This window comes from Malurus melanocephalus, unplaced genomic scaffold (genome assembly GCF_030028575.1).
Source record: "Malurus melanocephalus ecotype Western Australia unplaced genomic scaffold, MMel_1.1 scaffold_12, whole genome shotgun sequence".
In the NCBI taxonomy this organism is placed as follows: domain Eukaryota; kingdom Metazoa; phylum Chordata; class Aves; order Passeriformes; family Maluridae; genus Malurus; species Malurus melanocephalus.
Window position 1 is genome coordinate 1,841,101 of NW_026623244.1, and position 20,791 is coordinate 1,861,891.

Below are 20,791 nucleotides of genomic sequence, written 5' to 3' on the forward strand. Positions count from 1 at the left end.
GAGCCCCCATTGAGACACACGTCCCGGCATGTTGCTGGAGATGGGCCTGAAGTCACAGTGACTGAATTTTAATGCACCCAAAGCCCTGGACCGAGCAGGCGAGCACAACCTTTCGCCTCCCCATGCCTCCCACACACAGGCTTCCCTCTCCCCAGCCCCGTTCCACTGTCAGCTGGACGGTTTTCTGAGAAAAACCCACGCGATGAGCTATTTTCATCCCTCCTGAAAGTGTCACCCCACCTGCTAACACACCAGAACTTTGATACTCTGCACATCTGGGGCACAGCACCCTAGTGTCCCCCAAAATAARGATCTCAGATCATGAGATCGTGCACAGCCCAAGGGGACCAGTCCCCACAATCCAAACCCCTTGGAGCATCCCTCCCACCCTGCCACCGTGTCCTGCTGACCAGACTCAGGCACAACCAGCTCTTTCAAACTCCCCACAGCCCTCACAACACTTGCAGGAGGCTGATCCACTTAAAGGGGCAGGAAGGAAATGCTTTCTGGTTGGGGTTTCATCTTGCACACATTTACAGTAAGCACCATGCAGGAGGGAAGGTCTCCAGTCAGAGCACGAGGTCTTGTCTCCCCTGGCCAGCCCAGAGTACACACAGTGCTCCAGGCTTTGGCTTTTCTCACGGTGCTCCCTGTGCAGGGATCAGGCTGGTTTATCCTCAACAGGGGAAGGAAGAGGGGAGGAGAACAGCCTCTGAGATATTAATAGCTGCCCTTGTGAGGAAGGGATGGGAGCAGCAGCCACGCAGTGAACAGGCATCAAAGAGACCCCCTTGCCAACAYTGAGGGACCCCTGAGCACCAGGAGAGCTGATGCTTTGTAGAAAAGGAGTGAAGGCCAAATATTCTGCGCCAGCTTGGGGAAACAGGATGTAGAGTGTTTCTTGCAAGAGCAGCTCTCCACCCTGTTCTCATGCTAGAGTGGCTGAAGATGCCTCCTGCTTGTCCACATTATCCTGTGAGATGGTGCCTGGCCTCTGAACTTTCTCCAGGACAACAGGARAAGAAACCATCAGGTTTAGACCCATGTCCCATCTCCACTGGCTACCCCACAGGCACAGCCCCATGTTCCACCTCCCATGCCCACCCCAGCACAGGGCATCCCTGTGCCATCCAGCAGCTGGATGCTGCCATGGAGCCAGGACTCATGGCTGCTTGGCAGAACCAGGTTGGCCCTGGCTCCTGAGGCACCGCRGGACAGTGGGCATGGCAGACTGTGCTTCTCTGCACATCCCTGTACCAGAACAGATCCTGGACTACCACAGGGCTGTGCCAGTGCCTGCAGCCTGGGACAGCTCTTTCCCTTGTTTACACCCGGCAGAAAGGAAGAACTTGTTAATAAGGGGAAAATACAAGGCATTGTGTTGCATGGGGCCAGCAGCGGGATTTCTGGAGTCCAGGAAATGGGGACCTATTYTCTGTCAGAAAGAAACCTTCAGAAGGACCTTGAGGATGTTAACTAACCTTCCTGGCCTTCTGTGCGTCCCCTGCTCCTCACAGCCATGGGGGTTACTCGATGGTGTGCCTCTCACACAAAGGGGAGAAAAAGGCTGGGGCTCTACCCATAGTTTTTGGACCCCAACTTCAAGACATGCCCAGCTGCCACTGCTGTCAATCTCCCTGGAGTAGGGACRAAGATTTGCTTTAAGGGGAGAAGGAGGATAAGGGAGATTAAGGAGCAGAGAGATGAGGCCAGTGGCTGGAGACACGTCACCTCTCTACCAGYAGCCCTGCAAGTCCTGGAGGAAGGAGCCTTCCTGGGGTGTCCAGTATGGGTGATGTACCCTCAGAACAAAGGCTCCCTACATGCAAAGCACAGCAAGAGGCAGTGAAAGCAGAGCAAACTGCCTCTGCYAGACTTGGGACTCAAGACTCGCTCACAACATGTGCAGAAGAGGAAAAAAGGAGCTGGAAATGCACCAGGAAAACGAATACCAGGACAAGAAGCTAGTTTGCATGCTGAGCATGCAGCCAGGCGAGTCATGACTGATGCTGCTGGCTCCACAGGACAAAGATGAGCCTTGGTGATAGAATCATAGAATCACAAAATCATTAAGATTGGAAAACACCTCCAGGATCATTGAGTTCAACCTTTGATTGAACACCACCATGTCAACTAAACCATTAGCACTAATGACCATGCCCAGTCATTTCTTGAATATTTCTAGGGATGGTGACTCCACAACCTCCTTGGGCAACCCATTCTAATGCTTAACTTCCCTTTCTGTGAAGAAATTCTTCCTGATGCCCCACATGAACCTTCCCTAGCACAGCTTGAGGCTTGTCCCCTTGTCTTGTGACTTCTTGTCCAGAAGAGGCCCAACCCCACYTCAGTACACCCTCCTTTCAGGCAGTTGCAGAGGTCTCCCCTGAACCTCTTTTTCTCCAGGCTAAACACCCCCARCTCCCTCAGCCACTCCTCACACAACCTGTGCTCCAGASCCTTCACCAGTTCTGTTGCCCTTCTCTGGACAGGCTTCAGAAACYCAAGATTTCTCTTGTAATGAGGRGCCCAAAACTCAACGTGGGATTTGAGGTGYAGCCTCACCAGTGCCAAGTATGGGGKGTGGTCACTGTGGTCACTCGCCTGGTCCTGCTGGCCACACTATTTTTGATACAGACCAGAATGCCACTGCCCTTCTTGGCCACCTGGGCAACTACTGGCTCATGGTCAGCTGCTGTCRACCAGCAYCTCAGRTCCTTCTCTGGGAAAGSTGCTGGGCAGCTTCTCTGGGAAAGCTGCTGTAGCACTGTGTGGGGTTCTTGTGACCCAATGCAGGACCCAGCACTTCACTTTGTTGAATCTCATACAACTGGCCTTGGCCCGCTGATCCACCCTGTCCATATCTCTCTGTAGAGCAGCATTCCTGGTATTAAACAGGACTGGACCCAAAACTGAGCCTTGGGGAAACTCACTAGTGACAGTGCCTTTGGCCAGTACAGCCACTTCCTGCCCCATATCTGCCAGGAGAGACAGCATCCCATCAGAGMAAATGCTCCCACACAGTGTCCCAATGCCACAGGCACAGCAGATGCATTTGGGTGGTGCAGGAGGACGGAGAGACCAGCTCTGATGGCTGCTGGGGCTGCAGATATGACCAAGCCCTTGGGACAGTAAGGAACTCAAAAAATCTCTTTTCTTTCTGCTGGAAGGGAGGGAGAAGAGATCCCCACCCAGCCATGGGTGCAAACGCTGGTCAACAGTCCATCCCAGCCAGCTTTTGGCAGGAGGAGAGTCCAGGCCACCTTCACGTGGGAGTGAGGAGAGCCAGGAAGAGACACAGAGCTCAGCTCTGTGTTTATGAAGGACAAGGCCTGCATCTTCTTTGCCATCGGGGATGCGAGGGAGGAGCTCTTTTCACCATCTCTTTCAGTTTTAGSAGGAAAAGGTACCGGTTTAAGGCTGCTTATAAATTAGTGCCAAAATTCACCCTGCTGCTGAGCCATCTCCAGCACAGGGCTCTGGCTGCAAACCTGCCCTGCCCAGCACCAAATGCCCTTTGAGTAAGCAGCTCAGGAGCACCAGCACTGGGGCACTGCAAGCATAGTGCAGGGGTTTGTGACATCCGGAAAGTTTCAGACACCCAGACTAGAAAGCCTCGAGCAACTGTTTCCAGCCACTTGGGAGCTCAGACTGACACCAACAACTGGAGCACAACTGGTCCTCATGACCAGTGTCGCCTTGTGCTTCATCCCTGCCATGCCAGAAAATACAATCTGGGGCCTGTAGCTGTATCAAGCGGGATTCACCAGATTTCACAGTTTTTCAGAGCCTAAAAGAACATGTAAGAAGTCCTGCCCTTTCTGCCTTCAGCACACTCTGTGCTTGTGGTTTCTCAAATGCTTCAATCAATTTATATGGACATTAAGGGGGCCCCACCTTCCTTTTCTCCCTCTTCTGTCTGTTTTTATATTTCTGCCCCTTCCCAACCACAGATACAGACAAAAAATTCATCCAGCAAAAAAAAAGCAGTCTCTCTAGTGGGATCATCTCCCCCAGCTGGCTCTCAGAAGCACTCTGCCAGCGCCAGTGGCACAGTATGGGCAGCAAAGGGACATCATTCAGTGCTGAAACTCAGCTGAATCARAAAGTCCTGTTCACCACACAAGCCCAATTGCTCTGACATACCATCTCTCAGTTGCTCCTCCCATAAACYCCATAAAAAATTCAACAGACTTTGGCAGCACCACCAATCCTGCCTCGATCTGCTGCTGTCCCAGTCTCATCTAACTCTTGAATTTCAAGATCTTCCCAACATGATGAAATATCAGGGTTCCAGCCAGTTGTCCCCAAACTGCAGCTGAGAGAAAGCCTTGCCTTCCAAAGGAGCCATCCTGCAAAGACCCATCCTATTGCTTGGCAGCAAACCTCCCCCTATMTACAGGCCCTGCAAAATTGAGAAACCCTCACTCCCCCTTCCAAATAAACATCTTGGATTCAAGATMCAGATGGACTGTGTGATCTCAGAGCCTTCTCCCTGCAGGGGTGAAATGCAGCCAGACTCTTCCACCCTTCCTCCCATTGCAGGCTGAGCAGCCTCTCCCTTGCCCAAAGACCTCTGCTCTGCACCCACCACAGCTGAGTCCTGCCAAGGGATGCCCTGAGCTCTGAACAACAGCCTCTTTGGCTTCCTACCCCCATGATTTCTGGTTTCTGCTCTGGAGGGAGACTGGCCCAASGATCTGGAAGCATAACCAGGTTTTGTGGGGAACTCACATGYCCCTGAGGAGCAGAGCAGCAGCAGYGATACCCACATGCACCCATGTCCCAGCCATGAGATCACCGTCAATGACCTACAGCCACGTGCCCCATCAGTGTCTCATAGTGACCCAAAGACAAGGGGCCTGGCTGCACAAAGCACCTCCCCAGACTCAGGCAGCACTGGAAAGAAAACCTTCCTTTGATTTAAAGGCCATGATTTTATTTTTTTTTTTCCCTCCCAACTGATCTAGTTAAACTTCCAACCGCTCAAGGCTATTTTAATTTGTACTGGTAAGTTAAATCAACACAAACAAGGGCAGAACAGGTTTATATGCACCTCTATTACTGGCCTGCACCAACTAGAGAGCAGCTACATTTCTCCAGGCAGCTTTTTTTTTTCTCTAATAAAGATAAGGGGGACGTTTTTTGTGCACCTCCAACTGACAAATGGAGCCTGAAAGTGAATTGGGAGTCAAAGCCTTGAGGAAAGTCAAGGTGACTTATGCGCCAATAGGCTGGATTCAAAGAGCTTTGCAAAAATGCAGATCAACTAACAAGATTTATAAAACCCGTTAGGGGCTTAGAGGTCGCTTAATTCTCAAAGGTGCCAAGGAAAGTGCCTGACTCGCGGAAGGATGGATGGGGCTTACAGAGGTGGCTATCTCAACCTTTTGGTTGTTTCAAGAAAAGGAGACTCAATTTCTCTTGGAAATGAGGTTTTGACATGCCAAGATGTTTACTGTGAGCCTTGGCTCCTCCATCACTTACTTTAAAGAAAAAGAAACCAAGTCCTGCTGCTGCAGACAGCTGTTACAAACATCTACCGAAAGCCACGGCAGAATCTGCTGCTTCAGCTCACCAGCGCCAGACACCACCCAGAGGAGTATGAGACTCAACCAGATTCAGCACACAAGCTGGAAAAAATAGAAGGGGGGGAAAAGGCTTCCCACTTCTACAACTCCCCAGTGCCTGGCATTTTGCAGGCTGGAAGCAGCCTGTCAGCACCTGTGGGCAGCCAAGGCAATGTACAGAGAGTCCACCCACCCCACTGACCACGACCACAGTCTGCTGAACGCCAAGGACCCTCCACTGCCTCCCTGCCGGGTTTTCTCTCTTTGCAATTTTTTTTTTTGTGAGGTGGCTGTTGAGACTCTGAAAGCCCGGATTATAATCTTTATGAATCCCATAGTTAGATCGCGCTGAACAGCAGCCCAGCAATACCAGATGTTCAAACAAAGCTGCCAACCGACAGCTGTCTGCAGCTTGCAGCRTGTTTTTACTTTAAAATGCAAAATGATACCAATCTATATTAAAAGAGAGACGTTCAGAGCCTTGCGATAGCAGCTGAAGCCGCGGATATTGCTCTTTCACGCAGGGTGTGGCAGCAGAAGGAAATATCTCAAAAACTACTGCTTAAGCCACCCTCCCAGCCCCCCCAAATCCTGGCCTCTTTCCTAATGGGAAAGAGACTCACGTTACTGCCTGAGTGCCGTGAATGTACCAGTGCATGTCCAAACAAGCCAGCAAAAAGAAAAATGCAGCATGAACAAACACTGYCTAACGAAGGATGCCAGAACGAATCTGGGTGCTGCCTGCACCTGGCTCTCAGCAGCATGGGGAGGACAAAATGACACATGGGGGGACAGAGGGAATCAGTCCTGCAGTGGAGGGGGCAGCTCTTTCTGCACCAGTGACCAAAGAGAGAAAGGAAAGGTCCCTTACGGCAGCGGAGCATCKCCAGTGAAAGCCTGGGATGGAGGAGCACTTCCACTGTTCCGGCCCACCTGCCCAGCGTCCCACCTCAAGTTGTCCCACATCCCTCTAAAAAATACAAGGATGCTCTGGCTTCACTGGAGAAACTGCCTGGGTCTCCTCTGAGACTTGATGTGAAGCAGGGTTTCCACTTGTATTGCTCTGCACCTTTGTTAGGSTGGCTGGGACCAGGCACAAAGCCCTACAGCCTGCAACCTTTCCTGCACATCAGCAGCTGGAGAAAGCAAGAACTGGAGCTCAGCCTCGTTCTTCATTWTTCCTCCCTCTGGAAATGCAAGCCACCCACAACGACCACATTTTGGGGATGGCAAGTCCCAAATGCACTCGGCATGGCACAGAACTCCTGGCTTGCAGGAATTGTGCAAAGAGGGCTCTGACTTACTCGAACGTGACGTCCCAAATTCCCCACCAGCCGCGATCACAGGAAATCTTTGGGATTGGTCCCAAGGCTGCCTCATTGTACTCTGAGCAGCAACAGCATGAATGAATCATGCTCCTCAACGTGACACCCAGCTCCCAGCAACGTACTCGGGACCAAAATATTTACGTTGCAAATGAGTAAGAATAGGACCAGATCCCCTCCCCAGCCTGGTGACATAAAAAGGCCAACTTGGTCTTGCATCGAGCAAATGSGTAGCAGAAGGAGGCAGAGACCAGTCCCATGTCTTGCAACCTGGCTCTGCCCAGCAATGCTGAATCAGAGCCCTTCCCTGTTACAGCAAAATCCCTGCAGTGGCAAGCACAGAGACTACGAACCCCGTGGTACCATGCTCCCTCTGGGTGACACGTGAGTGAGCATGCTGGGACCTGTAGTTTCCAGCCAGCCAGCTGCAAAATGCCATCCCCCAGTAAACACATCTCAAATTAAAGTGATGCAAGGCCCCCAAACTCCTGGCAAGGTGCCAGCCATGGCTTTTTTTTGGCAGGTACTCGGCCAATTCCCATGTGTTGCACTAGCCCCTTTCCATGGAGCAGCCAAGAGCTCACACCCTGCAAACCCCCTTGCAGCTGACCTCCAACCTGCTCTTTCCGAAGCCATGTGTCTGCACGGACAGCGGGATGCTCCCTGAGCTCTGGCACAGCTCTGGCCYGCACAAGACTCCTGCCTTGATGTTGAGCCCCTCCACCTCTGCTCCACAGTGCTGCAATGCCAACCCCAGAGCAAGACTCTGCATCCAGCACTGGCCAAGCTTCAGTGACAAAAGGCCCAGCACTGTATCCCTCGAGGGGTCCCATAAAGATGCCACTGATACAATCAGGGTCATAGGCAGCAAAAAGCAACACACTGGTCCCATGTTTTCAGAATAGCACAAACAGGCAAAGCTCCACTGAATCACCACATTAGCAAGGCTGGGGACAACCACCTCTGCAGAGCATCCCAGATGGGCATGCAGCCACCCCGAGAGTGCTGTCACCCTGTGCTCCAGCAAGGCCAGACCATACGTCACCCCCTGCGGAACGTGGCACCCCTCTCCTTGCCTGCTCACCCTCCCCGCCGCGGAGGAAATCGTGCGCCCGGCTGATGTCAGGAGGCATCACTTCACACAAAGGCCAGGCTTCCTGGCGGGGAAGGGGTGGGGGAGTGGGGAGGAAGGGGAAGAGGAGCCTGGGGCAAAGGCAAACTGCATCTTCAGCTCCTTGTGCGTGCACGAGGGGCAGCAGCAGGAGACAACATGGCCCCTTCTACTTCAATTGCACTCGCATTCAGGAAAGAGAGGCAACATTGTATGTCCCAGYGCCCTTCACAGGAGCTGCAGCACGGCCCTGCCCTGCATCCTGCGTACCCCTTTAAGAATGCACTGAAAAGAAGAAAGTCAAGTTTATTTTAATTTGCTCCTAYAAATAAACCAGTTCCATTTTCTCACGTTAGGCAGGTAGCAGCTGCTACCAAGCAGGGGACACARCTCCTGCTTAGCCCCCAAGCAAGAGAAAAAACACTTTTATGATAAGATCTAACATCAGCACCCCCAAAATGGGCACAAGCATGCACCCCACCTGTCTGTTCATGGGTGGCTAAATACTCATGGTACCCATTAATTGATAAATACTGGTGAAAATAACATATTGAGGACCAAAGTCAAGAGTAAGCTGCAGCCCTCATTTCCCAAACTCCTCTCCCCAGTATGCTCCCCCAAGCCAAGTATCTTTGCAACACATGGCATATCATGGTACCCACAGCATCAACATGACCTCCTGCTTCAGCTCCTCCTCTCCTCCTCTACCTCCTGCAGTCCCAGCTCACCCCCGGGCAGTGAAAGCAGCTGGTGGCCAGCACCACACTGCATTGCTTTTGTCTCCAACTAGGCCACTCTCTCAAGGACAGGAGCACTCTGGACCAGCTGCACAGGGACCAGTAAACAGGACTTGGCTTTAGGAGACCTGAGGGATGTAGTCGATGTTGATTGAAAAGGGAATTCACTGATGTTGCAGGGGGCATCRAGGGAAGGTGGATTTTGGATGTGAGCACCGCCAGAAAATAACGGTAAAGGAGCTCTCCTTCAACATGCTGACTTCTGCTCCTAGTAGGAGGCCTGTCATTGGTTTTTAATCTTGCCYGATTACGGATCAGCCTTTGACATTATTGATCTCAGGCCCCTGAAGTATCATTTATCTTCCAGGTTTGACTCGGTGATCAGAGCTTGACAGCTCAGACCCCAGTCAGCTCTATCCTCTCAGGGAGCCAGGGGAACGGCTCTGCTCAACTCCAGTCCTGCTGATTCATGTGAGCCATATTTGAGGCTCAGTTTCCATCCTCACATGAGATGTCTTTCGCTCTCTTCCTACCTGGTGTTTCATTTTCTGACTCAAAAACCCATCTCCTCAGGTCTCTTACAGACCAGCAGTGCTTTCTCAAGCTTGGCAGTCCAAGGTGCCTCCAGTGTGCGCTGCTTCCCTCTTTCAGTTTCATTATCCTCTTTCAAAGAGGATGCAGCAGAGACACAAATGTTCCGGGATGTGCTGAGCACTGCACAGGGACTGGGGGAGCAGTGACAGCAGTCATGGTACAGCTGGAGAAGTCATTTCTAACTGTGACCCACCGCCATTTTCTAGAGCACAAAGGACCAACAACAGCAGCTCCTCTTTCCCTGCTGAGACTGTACCATGGAAAAAGCTGGTGGCTATCGTGGCTCTGCAGTGGCTTGCCCTTACCTGCCAGCCGGCACAGCTGCCACAGAGCCAGCTTATGACTTCTGCCTGACCTTCAAAACGTTAATGCCTGCTCCCTCCACCAGGCCCAGGAGAGACGGGCTGACGGGCTCCCTTTCCCCTGGATACCTCCATCCTCCACCCAAACTGACAGATGCTCCCAGCCTCCACTGTTTGGGAAGCACAAGGGTTTCCTCAAATGTCTTTGTCAACAGTTAACGGATGCAGCATGCACATTTTCAGATGCCTCCTGCCTCTCTCCCCTGCAAAGCTAGGCCTTGTGTTTTGGGAAGGAGGAGTATTTCCTGAGAAAGGCTCCAGCAGGCAGTTTTAGCACACAGAGAGAGGAAGGTTTGGTTTATGTTCTTCACCTAGTAATGGTTTATCAGACTGCTGAAAAGCACTTTGGTAAATGGAGATTAATACCATGTGCATTCATAGATTGTAGCAGGAGCCAGGAGCCAGCTGTGGGGAGGACCAGGAGAGGAAGTACCTGGATAGGGGCAGCCAGCAGGGCCCACRTTCTGCAAGGTACCACCAGCAGCAAAGAAAGCTCCGGTCTCCAGGATTGCTTCCCCACACTGCCATAGATTTCCTGATTCCAACCAGGTCCCCCCACCTCTGCTTACCTCTCCTTCAGGGTAATACCCTACCCTGAGATCCCCACCCAGACTTTAGGTTGTTGCAGAGATATTAAAATGATCTTTTTCTCCCCTGTTGTAAGCAGAGAGCTACAAATTCCTTAGCTGAAGGACAGGCTGGTTTTACCGGCTGGGCTCACATCCTCTGGAGATGGATTTGGCAAGGGGTGGTCTTCACACCAGGCACTATTTCCAGTTCCCTGTCCAGATGCCCTGTTGTGCAGCATGCCAGTAAGCAGAGGCAGGAAAATAGCCCCCAAATGTGCTCCCACTCCCTTGGAGGGGGCAGGCGCTGTCTCCACTCTCTACAACCAAACTAMCTCTGACTAAAACAGAGTTTGCAGGCCTCAGCTACCCAGCCACAACAGTACAGCTGTGGCAGAAGAGCTGCAGTAATTCCCTCCTGGATCTGGCCACCCCCATCACTAAGGGGCTAGCACAATACCGGAGGGAAGGGGGAGCGCAGCACCCCCCCCCCGCACTGTCCCCAAAGGGTCTGTGAGGGGGACAGAGACCTCGCAGCGCATTTATTCCGCTCCATCCATTTGAGAGGCACGCTTCAAGGGGCTTTTTGCCGTCAGAGGCGAGTGCACCAGGACAGGAAAAGAACAAAGGGAGGCACCGGCACCCCCAGCCCTTTGTCTGAGCACAGAGGAGTTCACCTGCAGGGAAAACCTGCTCCCACCGCAGAGGCGGCAGCTCCACACKGATTCGGATGGGGAGAGGGACGCAGCCCCCCCTGCTTGAAGGATAATGAGCAGAAGGACGCAATCACATTACCCTCTCTCTCCCCTTGCCACACGCACAAGCCCATTACAGTGCACGCCAACCCCCCCGACTCACCAACAACCCAACAACCGCAACCAGCAATAAAAACCATCGCCACAGAAATACCAACCCGCCCCCCAGTGTGATCGATCTGTGCCTGCGTGTGGCCCAGCACCAAACCCCGGAGCTCGGCTCCACCGACCAGGATCGACTGGGAGGGAAGGGGGTGGGAGACTAGGTTCATGGGGATGGGGTTTTAAAGCCACACAATAACTGGCTCAAATGAGGGTTTGGATTAAGCTGTCGTATGGCAAGGGAAAACACTGCCTCCATTAGGACATGGGGGATTTTCCCTCCGTTTCTCTAAAGCTACAGCTCTAGGATGAAGCTTCCAGGTCACCCAGGCAGGCAGAGGAGAACCAGGTGATGCTGAGCAAATGGGGGATCCTGAACAGGGAGAAATGAGTGGAGRGAAGAAAAGGCAGATCAGCCCTCCCCAAGCCCCAGATCATACAGTCGGCTGCTCTGACAATGTTTACTCATATTTCAGAGAGACACAGCCATCCGGAACGTCACTCCCTGCCAACTGCCTCATCTGGAGCCATCCACAGCTMGGCTCTTCCCAGCCCACTCCAGAGACAGCCCCCCTCAAAAGCATCCAACAGAAAGAAACTGAAAAAGAACAGGTAATGGGAAGAGAAGAAACASAGAAATTAAATTAATTAATGTTTAATTTTTTTTGTTTGCTTTACAGTTCTGGTATATCATCCCAGCAAACGGATGGCCTGAGTGTGCTTGGAGTACAACAGCAACGCTGCAGAGTGCAGGGCACTGTGCTGAGCTGGGAACTTCTGCTCATGTTACTATCACAAGAAAATCACAAGACAGAAGAGGGACAACCACRATGCCCTGGTGAGAACTGGCTGAAGTTGTCCTTATCAGAAAGGATGCAAGACTGGAAACCTCTTCCCTGAGTTCATCTGGGGCACATATGTAAAAACTTTTGCGTGCATCCAGAGTCTCATGCCTGTAAATAACCGTCCCTCCCTCCATATTTGGGATCAGATATCTTTTCCTCCCATTCCCCAGCATGCTGGATGTAGCTCTCTGGGAAAAGGAGGGGTAGCTGCCTCTGTCCTTCCATGGAGGAAAGGAAAGGGCAGGACATCCCTGGTCCTATATATTCCACATCTCCCCACCGGTTCCCCAGCATCTGCCTCACCTTCTTTTCCAGAAAACTGAGGTTCATTGCAGAAAATTGGCTACCACTACAAGCAAGCTCAGCAGCTCTGAGCCCTCTGTGCCATCCCCCCTTACTTCAACCCAACCAGTATATCCTCAGCCTACAGGCTGTTGATAAATGCAGGAAGTTGACAAAGTCACCAGAACCTAGCCCAGATCCATAGTATTTTTTTTTTTTGAAGAAAAAAAGCCAGGCCAGACCAGATTCTGCCCCGGAGCCTGCGTGGCAAGGCAGAATCCAGCTCCAAGTGTTTATTTATAAATCCGTACATACATGTACATTTGAATTCTGACAGAATTAATTCTGGCATCCAGCTAATTCAAAGCATTCCTCCCCCATCACACTACTGTTGCAGGCCAGCCCTGCACAGAAGCTGATTATAAAATGCTGCACTAGCCAGGCATTTCTGCAAAGGCTTGTGCTATTGAGCATTCAGTCTTTCCTTGCTTGGCTATTTCATTGTTTCGGTGTCGATCCCTCCTCTCTTGCCCTGTGTTTCCTGGTTACTTTTGTCCCTGCTCTGGAAGCACTGCTGCTCTCAGCCCCATTTCAGTGTCAGACTGAAAAAAAAMCCCCAAAACAATTACATGAAATTAAAGAAAATAAAAGAAGAAATTACCACCATGTACCAAGATTTCCAAGTAAAAAGACAGGTAACGAGCAAAAAATAGGCCAATATGCTGCAAGGCAAGCTGCAGACAGATCTGGGGATAGAAAACCCGCTGCCCGCCTCCCAAGTACAGCTAAGAAATCCCTGTGTGGTCACACGCTGTCCTCTGGAGCAGAGAGGAGAGAGGTCAGGGCAGCCAGCACTGTAAGAGCCTCTTTATTCTTGGGCAGTTGCACGAATCTGATCGCTTGTGCCCTTTGTGAGACATGGAAATCTGCCTTCTCCTCCCACCCCCTTCGCCAGCCCCTCTTCTGCTCCCCCSGCTCAGATGGGGACAGAGGCAACTCCTTGGCTCCAGAGGCAAAGACCAACGCAGCAGAGAGGCTGTGGATGCCCCTCTGGCAGGACCAGGCCTGGATGAACACGTGGGAGACCCTGAGAACACTGCTTTGTTGGAGCCAGGGGAGGAGARAAGAAGGGAAGGACAGTCCTGGGTCTTGCACATTCCTTGAAAAGCTCACGCTGACTCCCACGTGTGAGGCACGAGGCTGAGGGGTGGAGAGAAGTCCAGGGTGTCCCACTGCAGTTCATGTCTCTCCTACTTCTCCCCCTCCATCATGCTCAYGGGCTTGAGGAGAACGGCATGCTGGACACCTCCATGCGAGCAGACACATGATGCTCACATAAATATCACAGGATAGATGAAGATTAAACAAGGGTCTGGGCTACATTCATTATACCCTCATCACCAGCCWAAGCTGGGTTTGGACCTCCTGGTTCAGAGACCAGACCACGACATCTCCGTCTCAGGGCTCATTCAAAGTCACTGCTCAGGGAGGGCTTCAAGGTGGAAAGCTCTAGGCAGGGACAGTCTGGTGAGCAAGGCTGTGCCCAGACATGACCACCTGCAAAGTACAGAAAACTGCAAGGGGGGTAAGCCTGGGCTACATTTTGTTGCMATTCCTTGCAAAGCAGCTCAAGGTCCTCAGATGAACCCTTCCTTAACTCTCCTGTTTCCACCTCTCTCCAACAGCTCCCATCCGCACTGCATTGTCCCCTATGGGAAGAGAGCATTCTCCACTGAAGCCCCTGCCCTGCTCCTTTACCAAGGCTGTCCCCTCCACACAAGCTTCCTCCCTCCCACCCAACCCACCGGGCTGCCTCTCAGCATCCTCCATCTCTGCTGTCACTTCTCGGATTGACTCCACACAGAAGACTTGCAGCTGCAGGTCTGGAGCAACGAACCGCTGGCAACCTGATGGGCTAAGGGCGAGGAAAATGCTCAAGCTTAGCAGGAAAGCAGCGGGGAAARGCCCTTAATCCAAACCCTGCGGAGGCAGGAGACTGCTCCAGTTCAGCCAAAGATCTGGGGCTGCCAAGATACCCACTGTTGCTTGGCCAGAAAACCCAGAGGGGTTTGCAGCAGGGTGGCCCAGCCCCCCCAGATCTCTCTAGGGCAGCACAGGCTGCTACGGGTTCAACTGAAATCTGCTGTCCCTGACAACACAGCGCAGCAAAGCCTGACAGATCGATGTGGTGAGTGGCACGGAGCTAGGAAGCCAGGCTAGGTGGGTGCTGGGATTTCTGCCACTGCCCAAGGCCCAAGAAGTCAGTGCTCATCATGGCAGCTTGACCAACTGACAGCATCCCAAGGCACAATGATCAGTCACATTTAGGAGCATAATGGCATATTCCTGAGGCCCCTGGACAGGAACTAGGGCATAAGCAAAGCCAGGAAGGGAGAGACCTRGGTTAGGCTGACCTAACCCCTGGGGTGGGCTGGCAGTTCAGCTCTGGGGTGCTGGTGGAAGTTCAGATGGAGGGTGCAGGGAGAAGCTGCTCAACTCCTGCTTCGTAGGACCTGCTAAAAAGTTGTCTGGGGACCAGGTATGCTCTAAGAGTGCCACAGCAAATGCCTGCYAGGCACCAGCCGCACCACCTACGGCCACGAGAGCTAAATTAGCACTCAAGCACTTGGGCACTCACACTCACAATGCCTGCAGTGAGCTGCGTGCCGTGYTCCTCATAAACAAGTCATCTGGAAAATAAGTAAGCCTGTAAAAATCCAGTCCATCACAAGTTACCAAACCTGTTTTGGAGTAAAACAACCTAGAGCAGCTTCACGCCAGAAGCCTGGCAGTGAAGCTGATCCCACACTTCCCCACCAGTGGGGCTCCCTTGGTCCCAGCAAAACATCCCTGGCACAGAGGGCAGCATGGGGATGCAACGTGGGACTTGGCGGTGGCCAAAGCTGGCAAAGAACCAGAGTTTCTGGTGCAGACTTGAGATCCATTTCTTCCTATGCTTCAAGTGCTCACCTTTCCTCTTTCTCATAATTTAGAAAGCATGTGAGTTGGATTTATGTGAGGTGCTGCCAAGAAAAGAAAACCCAAATCCACTGAATTGCAGATGGGCTCAGCAGCCCAGTCCCTGTCCCCGTGGATTTGCTGAACATGCACKGCTCCATGGACAATGCTGGATGCTGTTCCTACACACCTGCAGGAGGATTTCCAATGTTTTCCTYCAGGTCTCAGCACCACAACGTATTTTCTCCCTCTTAATGGTTCAAAGCCATCAGAGCTCTTCAGAACGTGAAGGGATCTCTAGGAAGCTAGGTCASGGAGAAATCCATCTCCTTCCCCCGAAACAAAACCGAAACAGGAGCAGAGCCTCTCTACCCACGCCCCTTTCCACTGGTGGCAACTCCAGCTGAGCACAGGCAGCTGGGAAACCTCTGAACAAGCTCAGATGTACCTGGCCTTAATCAACCACGTCCCAGACAAAAACAGGGCAAACACAGCAATACCCTGCAAGTGAGTTGCTTTCTCTGACTGCTGACTTCTGAGCCATACTCCAATCCCAGCAATGTATTTTTCCACCTTTTGGATGGAGAAAAATTAAAAAGCAACATATCAACCTCGCACTGGAGCAACTTTCTTTTTCAGCCTTAGAAGGAGGTTCCCCCCATACAGGCGGGACGCACGTGGCTAGGGCAGCAAAGGCAAAGATGGAAGAAAAAATGTTTCATTTTCAGACCTTGACACAAACAAAATAAATGACAAGAAGCAAAAAAAAAAAGAAAAAAGAAAAAAAAGAAAAGAGGGTGCGTTGTTGAAAAAAGAAAAAAAAAAAAGAAAAAAGAAAAAAAAGAAAAGAGGGTGCGTTGTTGGCTTTTCTTTCCCCCTCTCCTCTTTAAGCGCTACAAAAACAGGAAACAAAGGAGAAAACATCTCACGGGGGGAAGGGGAGGTAAGCGCTTTATACGCCCACGAAAGAAAGATTAACCACATATTTTATTTACTGTTTGTATTACGGTTGCACCGTGGAGTTCAACTAATTCCGAGCCAGGGCTCTGCRGGTTTGTGCAGCACCTAACGCTGAGCAGGGTCCTACCCCCAAACCCACCAGGCGTGTGCTCTGCTTCAGGCAAACCSTGCACTGACACCCCCTTTCCTCCCCCGCAGGCACCCACCCGCAGCCTCCTTCACCCAGCCAGAGCACTCCTGCCCCAACTGCCAGCCCAGCTGACAAAACGCTGCTGCTGCCCCCAAGGAGTTTTCAGCCTCTTTTCCCCTTCAAACCAGCCTGTAACAGGGGGTAAGGTGCCCTTCGAGGCAGGCTGGCAGCACAGCCAGAGGAATAAATGCCATAAAATCGGAGTTTATGGGGCACAGGTTTGCAGGCTGYGGTCCCACCTCGGGGCCATGGGGGCCACCCCCTCCACAGCGGGTCAGTGTTGCAACCCCCACGTTCGCGAGTTCCCCGCACCAAGGTCAGGGCTCYGAGCCTCCCAACTTTGACTCATTTCTCAATTAACGGCTTTCCGAACGTAAGCCACACATGGAACAAATCTCTCACAACRGGGCCTCCCCCGGACCTCCCAAGCCCAGTGTTACTCATCTGCCCCCCAGCCCCRGTCCATCGTTCCCGGGATGCTCCAAGTGCGGCTCACCACCGCTGCAGGGTGAGCAAGCAGCCAGGAATCCCGGGACYGGCTCCCGCAGGCGGGAAGCCGTCACCAGCTGAGCTCATGCACCCAAATTCGGGAGCTGATGAGGCCACCTTCCTTGCTGGCTGGCGAAGGGCAGCTTTCAGCTGGAGACCTGGCCACAGCCATGGAGCAAGGGCTAGCAACCTGCTGGGTGCTTTTCCCAGGGGCTCATCCCTACCCCAGCCACTTCATGGAAGAACTGCTTCAACTACAGAGGGGATCCTTTGGGCACACCGTCCCCCAGCTTGGTGCTGTCCTTCATTGACCCAGACTCCGAGCACCCAACCGAGCCACGCGCCCAGCGGGAAGAGACAAGCTTATCATCACAGAGAAAGGAAATTAAGATAACGCGGCGATGGAGGTACCGAGGGATTTGGCCAAGGTCACAAAATAATTCCGTGGCTCTACGATACAGCAGTCTAACACTTCTGGTGTCTGGCCACGTATCCTAAAATTTCAAGCCAGAGCCAAAATCCAGCCCAGCCAGTGGCAGCTTTCTGCCAGGTCATTAGCAGCGTGCACCCGCAAGAAGCGGCGAACATCCAGCCATAACAACGGCAGCAACAATAAAAAAAAAAATGCAGCAAGAGCGGGAATAAATGAGATCAAAGTGTCCTGGAAAAGGACCTGGAAAAATAGTTTTGGTCCCTGGCTAAGGCTCCTGGGAGATGCACATGCGAGCCCCATCCCAGCCCTGCGCAGCCCTCCCGAGGTGGCTCCCCACCCTGGCAGAGGGAAACCAAAATGACTCCCTATAAATAGAAGCAGAAAAGCGTTTCTCCAAAAGACTGACTGGGTCTTTCCCCTTCCAGCGTGTGTGGCGGAGCTGCTGGCACCTCTGCGGAGGTCTTTGGTTTTCCCCCAAAAAACCTGGAGAGGAAAATAACCTTCCTGTGAGCTCAGGCTGGCTCCTCTCTACACAGAGCTGTCCCCCCAACCCCCACCCCATTCTCAGGCCTGGCCATCCAATTGGAAAGTAATTATACTGCAATTTTTATTTATGACTTCTTTTCTTTTTTTTTATTGCTAAATGGTGACTCATTTTGGCAACATTAAAATACACAGGAAATCATCCCCATTTTACAGTAATCACTATTCAATTCATTGTTAAATATTTATTCGTCAGACGAGCGCCGTGCTCTTTTGAAGGGTCGGAGGGGCAGGCCTGAAAAGGGGGAAGGTGGTAGAGGGGTCATGGCAGGGCTGCCCGCAGGGCTGGTAAATGCCCGCCAGGAACCAGAGGGTGGGGAGCCAGGGGTGAAAGCTCCTGCCAGATGGCCTGGCCAAGAGCAAAATACAGACCTGCTTTCCCTCGAATCCAGCACTACAGTCCTTGCTGCTCTAGGGTGGAGGGCAGCCCTGTGCCCCCTAATAAAAACCACATTATTTGGCCAAACCCCAAGCCTGAATCCCCACCAGTGAGACGTCACGGGTCTCTGACACGATGCTCTTCCATTGCTGGGGGGGAAGAGGATAGCGGCCACCGGCCCCAGTGGGAGGCAGCGGGAAGAGCAGGCAGTTTGACATTCACAGGCCTTACAATGGACAGGGTCCGCTCCTGCAGCTGCTTTGTCCTCCCAGGAAGCCCAATTTTGGGGCAACTCTACCTCGGATGGCAGCTCTTCCGCCTTTCTCGGAACAGCTGCACAGCCCAGCACAAGCCTGGGAGACTGCCCCTCCAAATGCCCCTGGCCCAAGAGCTCAACCTGTCCCTGCAAGGCACAGACACAAGGGGCCATAGGTCCCACAGCTCAACAGCCACAAAGGCCTCCCAGCACAGACCCCTTCCCTGGGGAGCCCCCCGGCACCTATGGCCTCCGTCACTGCTTGGCTGGGAGGCCACCCAACATGTCCGCCACGGGGGGACCCCGGGCAGCAGCAGGAGCAGCGCCAGGATGGATTTTGTGCAGGTCCTACACAAACACGGGGGAACAGACGTGGCAGGGGAGAGCTGGTCCCTGGGCTGGGCAAACCCGGGTGTCCAGGACGGTGGGACTCACCCGGATCTCATTGCGGCGGATCTCCACGTCGCAGACCGAGTGTCCCTGGTGGGCCCCGCTGTAGTAGCAGCAGAACTGGCAGACGGCCACCTGCTCGGCCTCGCAGTGGTACAGGCGGTAGGCGTTGTGCTGGGGGCAGCTCCAGGCCCGCACGTCCTCCGCCTCCACCAGGAGATGCCCCCGGGCCGTGGAGGGCTGCTGCAGGTGGGTCTGGACATGGGACTGGCAGCACGGAGCCTCGCACCTCAAACAGATCTTCTGGGCGGGCAGCGGCGGGCCCCGGCGGCAGAAGACGCAGTGCAGGACTGAGGGGGGCTTCTCCAGGTTGAGGGAGTTGAACTTCTCCACGATGTTGGTGAGCTTTAGGTTCTTCTCCAGGTTGGGCTTCTGGTTGTAGGCCTGGTTGCACTCCGGACACCGCACCAAGCCCGACTCCTTGGCCCACGCCTCCCCGATGCAGCCCCGGCAGAAGTTGTGCTTGCAGGGCAGCTGGACCGGCTCCACAAAGACGTGCAGGCAAATGGGGCAGATGAGCTCCTCTTCGAAGCAGTTCTTCCAATTCTCGGCCATCTCTGCCGGCAGCTCTGACGACGCTTCCCCCCGAGCCGCTTCGGTCACTCAGTGCGGTCTAGGGGCGGACGCCGGGGTCTGTCCTCCCTGGAAGGGGAAGGYTCAGGGTGAACCGACAGACTCCCCCCTCCCCGCAGCACGCGCCATAAATAATAAACCGCAGCAGAATTTAAAATCGGGRATAAAATAAACCACAGAGAAGCACTCTAGGAATATCCGGCAAGAAAACGCAACGTTCCCGTCGCTTTGTTAAAAAAAACAACAGAAACGGTTAAAAAAACCCCGACACGATCCTATTGGACTTACTGCCCGAAGTCCTAATAAAAGCTATCTGCTCCTTTTTACCCCAGAAGGTGAACTGAAACTTACCAAAGGTTGAAAAAAATCCATACAAAATCCAGCAGCAGAGTCCAAGTTCCATATAAAGCTCCTAAATTTAGCGCTCCGGATCAGATTTTTCTTTTCTTAGGWTTGCAACTGACATTCAATATTTTAAAGGGACTTTTGTCCCCCACCAAACCTGGCCAACAGCTGAGGGCACCGACTCGCTCGGGCTTTTTTTTYCTTCCCTGTATTTCTCCTCCCTCTCCCCCTGATGGGAGTTGGGAATCAGAGTCTTTTAAAGGAAACAGATCAAAGGGTTAAGATCCAAAACGGGAAAAGGAGGAAGATTAAAAAAATAATAATAATAGCGACGATGACGATGGCGGAAAAACGAATTCTCTCTGCGGCCCCCGAGATTTGCTTCTAAATCGGAGGAGCAGCAGGAAAAAAAAAAAAAAAAAAAAAACAAGACAGAGGGAAAAAAAAAAAAAAAAAAAAAAAAAAAGAGAGAGGAAAAAAAGCCCTCTCGCCTGCTTCGAGATTGCGAGGTCTTGAATGGGAGAGCTCGGTCATTCAGAGCAAACCCCAGCCCAGCACAGCCCGCCCAGCTCCTCCAACGCTCCCGGAGAGGGATGGGAGAGGGGACGGGCTTTGCCACGGGGGTTTCTGAGCCCCGTGGACCCCAAATCAACCTGCTCCCACTTCCGACCAGGGCTGGGGGGAAAGGCGCCCGGGGGGGTTCCGTCCTAGCCCGCTCTCATGGCCGGCCGGGGGGTCGCAAGCCCCCGACGGTAACAATGCTTTGGAGCGCAGGGACGGCGCCCGAGTCGGCGGCGGAGCGCTGCCTGAGCCGGCGCGGCACCGCCGGGAAGGGGCGAGGCGGCGGCGGGCAGCCGGGAGGAGCCGGCCGGAGCGAGCGGTTCCGGGAGAGCCGAGTCAGCTCTCAGCCATCTTGAGCTGCCCGGCTGAGAACGGAGACCGGGAGCGCGTTAAAAATCAAATTAG

At 52.9% G+C, this 20,791-nt stretch overlaps 1 protein-coding gene across 1 annotated transcript in view; it reads right to left on the minus strand.

Annotated features, from left to right (window-relative positions):
• Nucleotides 1–20,237, minus strand: part of TRIM8 (tripartite motif containing 8) — a 29,119-nt gene extending 8,882 nt beyond the window's left edge. The window contains exons 1-2 of the mRNA XM_057379780.1: nucleotides 19,832–20,237; nucleotides 18,893–19,549 (exon numbers count right to left, since the gene is read on the minus strand). Of these exons, the coding sequence (XP_057235763.1) occupies nucleotides 18,893–19,462 (570 nt within the window). The 5' untranslated portion in view covers nucleotides 19,463–19,549; nucleotides 19,832–20,237. The remainder of the gene's footprint in view (nucleotides 1–18,892; nucleotides 19,550–19,831) is intronic.
• Nucleotides 20,238–20,791: the final 554 nt, after the last annotated feature.